Source organism: Lepus europaeus, chromosome 1 (assembly GCF_033115175.1).
Source record: "Lepus europaeus isolate LE1 chromosome 1, mLepTim1.pri, whole genome shotgun sequence".
NCBI classification, from domain to species: domain Eukaryota; kingdom Metazoa; phylum Chordata; class Mammalia; order Lagomorpha; family Leporidae; genus Lepus; species Lepus europaeus.
The window spans coordinates 30,198,656-30,209,261 of NC_084827.1; the positions used below are offsets into that span (position 1 = coordinate 30,198,656).

At 36.4% G+C, this 10,606-nt stretch overlaps 1 protein-coding gene across 1 annotated transcript; it reads left to right on the forward strand.

The window, feature by feature from the left end:
• The first annotated feature begins 4,402 nt into the window (after positions 1 to 4,402).
• LOC133762369 (serine/threonine-protein phosphatase 6 catalytic subunit-like) lies at positions 4,403 to 5,320 on the forward strand. Its single transcript, XM_062195374.1, has one exon. It carries the CDS (start codon positions 4,403 to 4,405, stop codon positions 4,784 to 4,786), a length of 384 nt encoding a protein of 127 aa, XP_062051358.1. The 3' UTR covers positions 4,787 to 5,320.
• The last annotated feature ends 5,286 nt before the right edge of the window (positions 5,321 to 10,606 follow it).

A 10,606-nucleotide genomic window follows, 5' to 3' on the forward strand; every position in this document is an offset into this window, starting at 1 on the left:
CTTTCTATTCAAATCCCATGAGCCCTTAACTTCTCCCTGGTTATGACTCTTGTTATGACCTGTCACTAAAATGTTTAATCTTAGAGGCCTAGGATAACGGGATAATTTGACACATTACTCTTTGATCACATTCTATTCCCATGTCTAAATAAATGTGAATACTGTTTCATAAGATTTGGCTTCCAGCTTATCTGAATGAGCTTCTTCCAAAGAGAAACAAAAACATTGCATGATGTTTTTGCTTATCTTGTGATAATGTCACCCAAAGCTTGGTCCCTGTCCTTGGTGCTGTTTCAAAATAGCAAGGACATTGTATGAAGGTAAAGAAAAGTTTAATCTATGGATAGATGAAAAGATAATAGACCTCTGGCTCTCAAGAAATATCCCTCATGAATGACTATAAGAGGCTGTTTTGGAGGTCTTAAAGAAGCTGCAAGGAAGATGATCTGGGCTGGGAAAATCGCAAAGGAGCTGAAAATTTGGTGTCAAGCACCAAGGCTTGCGCCAGATCAATGGCAATATATCCCTTCTCAATTTCATCACAGAGTCTTTGAGGTCCATGGGTCATGAGAACAGACCAGCCTAACCAGAATATTCTGCTTTGATTGTCTGCAAAAGAAGTTGAGATAAAGTGTAAGGCAGTGTGTAGGAAGCCAACAATTAAGCTCTGAAGCTCAATTTCTCAGCTTTATATTTAACATAGTAGTTAAACTTGTTTACATTCTTTTATGCAAGGTTATAGTACTGACCAAGAAAATTAAATTTTTTGTTTTGTCTAGATAATCTCTTCTATTCTCTGATGTATTTATTGGGTTTTGATTGCTAATAAGACTGGATCTTAATATGTTTTATATCTATTGTTTTTTTTTTTTTTTTGACAGGCATAGTGGATAGTGAGAGAGAGAGAGACAGAGAGAAAGGTCTTCCTTTTTGCCGTTGGTTCACCCTCCAATGGCCGCTGTGGCCGGTGCATCTTGCTGATCCGAAGCCAGGAGCCAGGTGCTTCTCCTGGTCTCCCATGCGGGTGCAGGGCCCAAGCACTTGGGCCATCCTCCACTGCCTTCCCGGGCCATAGCAGAGAGCTGGCCTGGAAGAGGGGCAACCGGGATAGAATCCGGCGCCCTGACCAGGACTGGAACCTGGTGTGCTGGCGCCGCAAGGCGGAGGATTAGCCTGTTAAGCCACGGCGCCGGCCTGATATCTATTTTTTAAATAGATGTAACTGCTCTATAACAGTAATTAAATTTGGTCTATAACTCTGCTTAAATTTTCCTTATGGGATGAATGAACATTATTTTCCATTGATCAGGGTTCCTATTTGGCCAAACATTTGAAAGCTTTTGATAATTTTTGACAGGTTTTCTCAGACTCAAAGATTGAAATTAAGTCTTTCAACATTAAGATTTCCATTCAGGCCCTTAGATATCCTCAAAGGATATAGGTCTCATATTGCAGAGATAATTGCTAATTAAGCTTACTTGGATCTTACAGAAAGTATTGTAAAATCATGCTAGATTTCTTCAAAAGATTTATTTAATTATTTGAGAAGCAGAGTTACACAGAGAGGGGAAGACAGAAAGAGAGAAAAATTTCCCATCCATTGGTTCACTTCTCAAATGGTAGAAGTGAAATATGTGTTACTTTTACTATTTATTACTGAAACTTATTAATAAAAATGTCCGATGTTTATCTCATTTAATAATCAAATTGTTGGACTTGTAAATCCAGACCCTGTTCATATTGGAGGTACAATTTACACCTCATTGAAAATAAGTTTGTGACAAGCATTACTAAAGGAAAGGTAACAGACTTCTTCCAAGTAAACTGTTATTCTACTTAAAAATGTTATTTGCATTTGACAAATACTAGTAGCATATATTTACAGAGTGAAAATTGAAGCTATGATACATGTGTATAATAAAATAGCTAATTGTGATTCTTAAAGTAATTTAAATAACTCCATTAGTAATCACTTTCCGTTATTCTTTCCAGAGACTCTGGTAGTTGCTACTCTCTCTGTAAGGATTTGCCTACTTTGGAACACTTATATACATTGACTCATACAACATGTGGTCTATTCTAACTACCTGCTTTCATTTTGTCTAATATTTCCAAAGTTTACTTTTAGGTCAAAGTATAAAATGAACAAACCCATTTCCTTGTATTGTTAAACAATATATCACTGCAAGAACTGCCACGTTTTCTTGATCTATTTATCAGTTGACAGATATTTGTGTTGCTTCCACTTTTTGATTATTATGGATAATGCCACTGTAGCTGTAGCTAAAATGAATCCATTTCTGCTTAGCAAAAGCTCACTGCTGACTTTGAACTAATCAGACTTTGTGTTTAACATAACTGATAATGCTTAAAAATTCCAAGGACTGACATCAGGCAAGGTGACTAAAATTGTGGGACTTCAGACACAGAAATAATTTATTATCACCAGTTGTGAATAACCAAGTCAAAGGACAAATAGACCACCACTTGGTCAGTTTCAAGGCAAATATTGGAATAGACCTTGAAAGTCTGGCCATAGCTGACTAAGCCCACTAACCTCCTAAACTGCCCTCAACATTTCTTTTCCCCTTTAAAAGTCCTCCTGCTTCTTGAGAATGACTTTGCCAGAGAATACCATCTAGCATGTTTTGAGATGTTTAAAATGGTATAATGTGAAACATGGAGAGGTTATATGATAAATTTATAGATGCCAAGGAATTCAGTGACATACAATTTGCTATGTAGAAGTGATACATCAATTTAGTAAAGTTGCAGTTCAAAAACCATACATACAAAAGTAATATAATATATACACTAATGATTAATTCACTGAAAAAGATATAAAGAAAGAAATTCCATTCACAATAGCCATAGAAAAATCAAATATTTAGGAATAAATTTGTCCAAAGAGGTGAAAGATCTCTACAATGAAAATTATACAACACTGAAAGAAATCATCAAGTACACAAAAAATGGAGATATTTCTTGCTCATGGATTGGAAGGATCAATATTATTAAAATGCTTATACCATGGCTCACTTGGCTAATCCTCTGCCTGCAGAGCCGGCACCCCGGGTTCTAGTCCTGGTTGGGGCTCCAGGTAATAGTCCCGGTTGCTCCTCTTCCAGTCCAGCTCTCTGCTGTGGCCTGGGAGGGCAGCGGAGGATGGCCCAAGTGCTTGGGTCCCTGCATCTGCATGGGAGACTGGGAGGAAGCAACCAGCTCCTGGCTTTGGATCGTCACAGCGCTGGCCGCAGCAGCCGTTAGGGGAGTGAACCAATGGAAAGAAAACCTTTCTCTCTGTCTCTATCTCTCACTGTCTATCTCTGCCTGTCAAAAAAAAATTTTAAAAATGCTTACACATCTAAAGCAATGTACAGGTTCAAACAAATCCCTATCAAAACACCAATGACATTCTTTAAGAATTAGGAAAAGCAACCATAAAATTCATATGAAGTTACAAAAGACCCAGGATAGGCAAAAGCGTCCCCAGGAAAACAATTAAGCTGGAGGTGTCATGACACTTGACTTCAAAACATACCACAAAGATAAAGTAATTAAAACAGCATGGTACTGGCACAAAAAACAGACACATAGATCAATAGAACAGAACAGAGAGCCTAGAAATGAATCCATGTACACACAGTCAACTAATTTTTGACAATAGCAACAAGACCATATATTGAAATCAGGACAATCTCTTCTTCAACAAATGCTGTTAGCAAAATTGGATATAGAAGAATGAAATTAGATCTATTTTTTTTTTTTTTTACCATATACAAACATCAACTCAAGATGGATCAAAGGGGCCGGCGCTGTGGTGCAGTGGTTTAACTCCCTGGCCTGAGGCTCTGGCATTTCATATGGTTCGAGATCAGATGCTCCACTTCCAATCCAGCTCTCTGCTATGGCCTGGAAAAGCAGTAGAAGATGGACCAATTCTGTGGGCCACTGCACCCACATGGGAGACCTGAAAGAAGCTCCTGGCTCCTAGCTTCTGGCTTCAGATCTGCGAAGCTCTGGCCGCTGCAGCCAGTTGGGTAGTGAATCATCGGATGGAAGACCTCTCTCTCTCTCTCTCTTTCTCTCTCTGTCTCTCTCCCTCTTCCTCTCCTCTCTCTGTGTAACTCTGACTTTCAAACAAATAAATAAATCTTTAAAAAAAAAGATGGATGAAAGACCTAAATGTAAGACTGGAGACTATGAAGTTCCTGGGAAAAAATTGTAGTGGAAACACTGCAAGACACTGGTTAGAAGATGACTTCTTGGACAAGGTGCACAAAGCACTGGCAACAAAAGCAAAACTAAACAAATGGGATTATATCAAACTCAGAAGCCTACACACAGCAAAGGAAGTGATTAACAGAGTGACCAGAAATCCAACAGAATGAGAAAGATATGTATGAGCTACCTGTCTAGGAATAATATTCCAAATACATTTTGTGACCTGGTCTGGTCGGACCCTGAGGATGTGGATACCTGGGCAATCAGCCCCCGGGGAGCAGGTTGGCTTTTTGGAGCAAAAGTCACAAATGAGTTTGTTCATATCAACAACCTAAAACTCATCTGCAGAGCACATCAACTAGTGCATGAAGGCTATAAATTTATGTTTGATGAAAAGCTGGTAATAGTATGGTCTGCTCCTAATTACTGCTATCGTTGTGGAAATATTGCTTCGATCATGGTCTTCAAAGATGTAAATACAAGAGAACCAAAGTTATTCCGGGCAGTTCCAGATTCAGAACGTGTTATTCCTCCCAGAACGACGACGCCGTATTTCCTTTGAGGCCTTCGCCCATCCTGCTGACCCACTTCTCTGCCCTCTTCTTACCCTGACTCTCTTGTATTACCCTCTGCAGTATACTTTTTATTGAGCACTTTGCTGCTGAAATGCTGCCTCTTGCCTTTTTTTAATTTTAAATTATCTGAGTTTATTGTTTGTTATGGTGTCTATAGCAATGTTTTTCTATCAATTTCTCCTCCATCCCATCCCCACCTTGGACTCATTTGAGAAGACTTGAGAAATGTCTTAATACTCATACTGCTGCATGTAGCTCTTGCATATTTACTGGTCTGGGGAAACAGGATGTGTTTCCATTTTTAAAAAAGCCAATTGAAAATTACACCGAAATCACCTTTTGTATCATTGAGCCTTTTGTTTTAATTTGGTAAATTTTAAGAAATTTCAGCAGCAAAGTTGTTGTTCAGTGGGCACGATGGACTACAGATGCCTCGAGTTATGTGCACCTGTCCCAGCTGTAAACTTCCGTTGTCCTTTGTTGGATGATATTTTAAATGGATATAAAATAAATTGGTCTAAAGGGCAAAAAAAAAAAAAAAAAAAACAAAAAAACCTCAGCAATAATAGAAACACCAATCCAATTAGAAAATGAGAAAAGGACCTCAATAGACAGTTCTCAAAAGAAGTAGTACAAATGGGCAACAAATTTATGAAAAAATACTCAACATCATTAGCCATTAGGGAAATGCAAATTAAAACCACAATAAGATAGCACATTACTCTTGTCAGAATGGCTAAAATTCAAAAGACAGAGAGTAATAAATGTTGACAATGATATGGCGAAAGGGGAACTCTTATACACTGTTGGTGAGAATGTAAATTAGTGCAGTCACTGTGGAAAACACTATGTTGATTTATTTAATAAACTAGAAATAGACTTGCCATATGACTCAGTAATTCCATTTCTGTGTATATAGCCAAAATACATGAGTACATTATTTCAAAGAGATACCTGCAATGCCATATTAGCAATACTGTTCACTACAGTCAAAATATGAAATCAATCAAGGTATGCATCATCACAGGAATGCATTAAGAAAAATGTGGCATACGTAAACAATAGACTCTTATTCAGCAATAAAAAACAAAATTTTACCATTCATCAATGTAGATGCAACTGGAGAAAATCTTATGGAGTATATAATATTCATGTGCCCAGGAAATAATCTGGGCATAGAAAGACAAATATTGTTTTTCCCTTAAATGTGGGAGCTACAATTTAAAAAAAAAAAAGAGAGAGAGAGAGAGAGAGAGAGAAGGAAATGTCTGTGTGTATACATACTACTGAAACACTTTTGTCAATATTTGCTTTATACCTTTGTTAAATCCGTTTAAGAAAGTTATATTACCATACTTTAAATTTATGGTATATGGATGGAATGATCCTCTTTCCATTCAATTATTGCTTATAGCCCTTGTCTATATTACCGCTAAACCAGTTATTTTGCTTTTTACTGTTAAACTTTTTTTAAAAAACTTTAAGATTTTTATTTAAGGTATACGAATTGCATGTATTTCTCATATCCAAATTCAGTAACATAGTGATACTTCCCACCCTTCCCTCACTCCCACCTTCGCTCCAACCCTTCGTCCTCCTCCATCTCCTATTCCAACTATTCATTTTTACAAAGATCTCTTTTTGGTTCATACTCAAAAGATTAACCTTACACTAAATAAAGAGTTCAACAAATAGTATGAAGAAAAAATTCACTGTTCCTCAACAGTAGCGATAAGGGCTGTAACCAATCATCAAATCTCAAAATGTCAATTTCACTCCAGTACTTTACATTTTAGGTACTCTATTAGCTACCACAGATCAGGGAAAATATATGGTAACTGCCTTTTTGAGACTGGCTTATTTCACTAAGTATAATTATTTCCAGTTGCATTCATTTGGTTGCAAAAAACAGAATTTCACTTTTTTTTTTTTTACAGCTGAGTATTCCATTGTGTATATATCTCATAATCTCTTTATGCACTCGTCAGTTGATGGACACATGTATTGATTCCATATCTTAGTTATTGTGAATTGAGCTGCAATGAACATAGGGGTAGAGATAACTCTTTCATATGCTGATTCCATTTAGTTTGTGTATATTCCTAGGAGTGGAATTGGTGGGTCATGTGGTAGATCTGTAAAACCTTTTATCTGGTAGAGTATTAAGCCCTGGACTGTAATATAAATAAAAACTGATATCTCAAAAACTAAAAGAAAGGCAGGAAGGAAGAGAGAGAGATGGAAGAAAGAAATTTTATATTAGAATTGTATCCATGAACTCTATTAAGTTTGTTAAAAATAAAAATGAAATAAAAACAGTAGATACAAAGAAGAAGGACAGTTTATGAGAGCTGGAAATATCTACAAGTTTAAAAACCTGCTGTTGCTAATAAGTAACCTTAAATAATTCACAAATACTTTTGTTGAGAGACTATATATATATATATATATATAATCACATTTCACTGACACCAGAGTCAGTGATACGAGCAAGGTGAAAGCCAAAGGGAATTTCCTGTTTGGCTGTATTAGTTATACTACTACATAAAATAACAGAGCTATGACCTCTAACATGCAGGCAGTCACAGTAGCATCAATGGAAAATGGACAGCAAAATATTCTTAGAGGACACAATGAAACAGTGCAACAATTTTTTTTATTAAATGTAAGTGATACCGATTTGGTCTGTTTTTATCTGCTTGATTTAAAATGTCAGATTTAAATCGCTTTAAAAATACAAAAACTTAGTGCATAAAGCTTAAACATATATTAAAGGGTTAATAAAACAGTTAAAATAAGTGGCTCTATCAGAAGACAGAAAATTATAAACATGTTAAACTTGTTCTTTACATATATTATTTGTTAGCTGCAATTGCCTAGTTAACCACTTCCAACAGCAACTGGTAAATGTTATTGTTGTTTTATTTAAGTTATAGCATTTGCATAAAAGAAAAACAAAGAAGAAGAACTTGTTTTGATTCCTAGTAATTCTTTCATAACTTAGAAAAATTCATGAAAATTTTGACAATATAACTTGAAAAATTGAGCTGATTATATCTAAAGAATCCCAAATTTCTATGTTTCAGAATACATGGTTTTGATTAATATATTTAATTTGATTAATATATTTATAAATACAAAAGATTAGAGTAAATACAGCTTTCTTAAAATTATAGAAGCAACAAAATAATTGTCCAGGTAATTTGAGAATTGGGGATGGTCTTTGTGATGAATGTCTATGTTCCCTTCAAGTTGTTGCTTTCTTGAATAAACCTAATTTCACTCTATCAACTCTTGCCTCTGAAATATTGGCCTCTGAGTGACTCCTCCTCTTTTTACTGGTAACAATGTCATAAACATTCATGTAGAAATTTCTCATGGGTATGTACCTAAGAATGTTATCAATACATCTGTGGTAACTGTTTCACATCTTAAGGCAGTATGAAATTGTTTGCTAAAGTGGCTGCAGAAGTTCACAGTCCAACAAGATCCATGACAGTTTCCCTTTCTTCACGTTTTTTTGCAATACTTCTTGTCATCTCGCATTTTTACAAAGTAGAAAGCAAATTCCTGGTGAAATCTGTTCTCTGTATTAATAAATAAAAACATGATTAAATGGGGCTGACACCATGGCACAGCAGATTAATCTTCTGCCTGTGGTGCCGACATTCCATACAGGTGTCAATTCGAGTCCCGGCTACTCCACTTCTAATCCAGCTCTCTGCTGTGGCCTGGGAAAGCACTGGAAGATGGCCCAAGTCCTTGGGCCCCTGCACCCACGTGGGAGACCGGCAGGAAGCGCCTGACTCCTGGCTTGGGATCACCACAGCTCTGGCCATTGCAGCCATTTGGGGAGTGAACCAAGAAAAGGAAGACCTTTCTCTCTGTCTCTCCATCTCACTGTCTGTAACTCTACCCCTCAAATAAAATAAAAATCTTTTTTTAAAAAACATGATTAAAAACAAACAAAAAAAAAAAAGAAATGTATAATCCAAAAATAGAAACAAAAACATGTGCTGTCAGTGTTCAAGATAAACTTAAATTAAATGAGTTAATTTTTGCCAGATGACCCATATATTTTAGTGGTTATAGCTGCATTATATTTCTTTTCTTGTTCTCTTCCATTTATGAGATTTCTTTAATAAATTCAGCTGTATAACCGCTTCTTACTTCTCACACTGCAGAGAATTCAGAAACTAGATTTTGAAGAATGGTTTTCCTCATGTGATTTCAAATGAAAGTTTCCAACAAAATTCCCTCAACCAATATTTCAAAGGCTGAAGGGAAGGAGAGGCTATCATTCTCCCAAACCAAGTAAAAAATGAGTAGCTAGTTGATGAAAGGCTTGGAATGCCTACATCAGGGCAACAAGTGACAGGATTTGCAGGGCTTCACAAGTCTTGTCATTTGCAGAGACATATTTTTAACTCTTCAGAAACAAATCTTGGTTGCTGTAGGTAGGGAAGGATTGACTTTTCTACCTTCCATCTCATACATTCCACTGGTTGTACAGAACACTGTTTACCTGCATGAAAGCACTCTCTACTTAGAATACAAGAGTAGCTTCTATTTTCTTGATTAACCTTAACATATACACAGATTGTTTCTTTCTGTGTTCCACTTTTGAGTTTTGCTTCAGACCCTTCATTGTCTGAACTTCACAATGCATTAGCCAAAAGGCAAATATATGAGAGTGCTTTTAAAAAGTTCAAGAAAAAGGAGTATTATAAAAAATTACACATGGGTATCTACCTTATAGAGAAGTAGATTACTGACTCTGAAAACAGATTATAGAAAAGAAGGCTACTGATTAATTTTTTCAATAAACTATTTCAGAAGTTTCATATTTAAAAAACAAAATTGATAAGTAGTATAAAGAGTTCCCATTTTCCCTGTATATAGTTTCCTCTATTATTATATTTATAACAAATAAATCATACCAGATTTTCCTACTACTAATATCTGATATTAGTATATTTGTCACAAATAAAAAAACCATACTCAGTTTCCTTCTTTTTAATCTCAAATCCCTCTATTCCTCCTACCCCATAGTTATCAACATTCTATATCCAGATTGTGTTTTTGTGTAACTCTTACATGTGAGGAAGAACACGTAGTATTTGTCTTTCCTCGTCCATGATGTCCTCCAGTTCCATCCACTTTGCTGCAAATAATAGAATTTCATTATTTTTTATGGCTAAATAGTATTTCATATTTCTTTTTTAAAAAAATATTTATTTCACTGGAAATGGACCTGCCCTGGAGTTGAAAGACGCCCAGGTCAGAGCCACAGATCTTATTGGCTCTAAGCTGAAAAGCCCTTCACTCAGCCCAGCTTCCAAGGTGACCACTGCTGCTGAGGAAACGGCCAAATAGGGTCAGTAACACTGCAGGCAGCACTGTATATTTCCTATTGGAGTTACCACTTGCCTTTACCTGGCCAGCTCTCCTTCCAGGTCAGCTAGGTAATGGAAGTCAACAGGGTGCCTTCCCAAGGAGGTTCACACCTCCCTTAGGATGTAGGCTATATGAAGAGATAGATGAGTCTGAGCCTCATAATTTACAATGCTTTAAAGCCCACCTGATTATTATCAAGCCCCTTCTGTCAGGTTTTATTTGCCTCTCAATCAGAAAACTTATTTGTAGCTTAGCACCTTTCTTAGGTTCTCTAATAACAACTGTGTCCTCTGTATCTAGCCCACTTGGGCCTCATTCTTTTGTAACCATAGCCTCTACTCTACCACCAATGGCTCTACTCCCAACCTGTGTGTACTGATGGTCCTCTTCCCCAACTAATGTTGTATGAT

Coding starts and splice junctions, on each gene's coding strand:
- LOC133762369 (XM_062195374.1), top strand. CDS start 4,403: ATGAGCTACCTGTCTAGGAATAATATTCCAAATACATTTTGTGACCTG.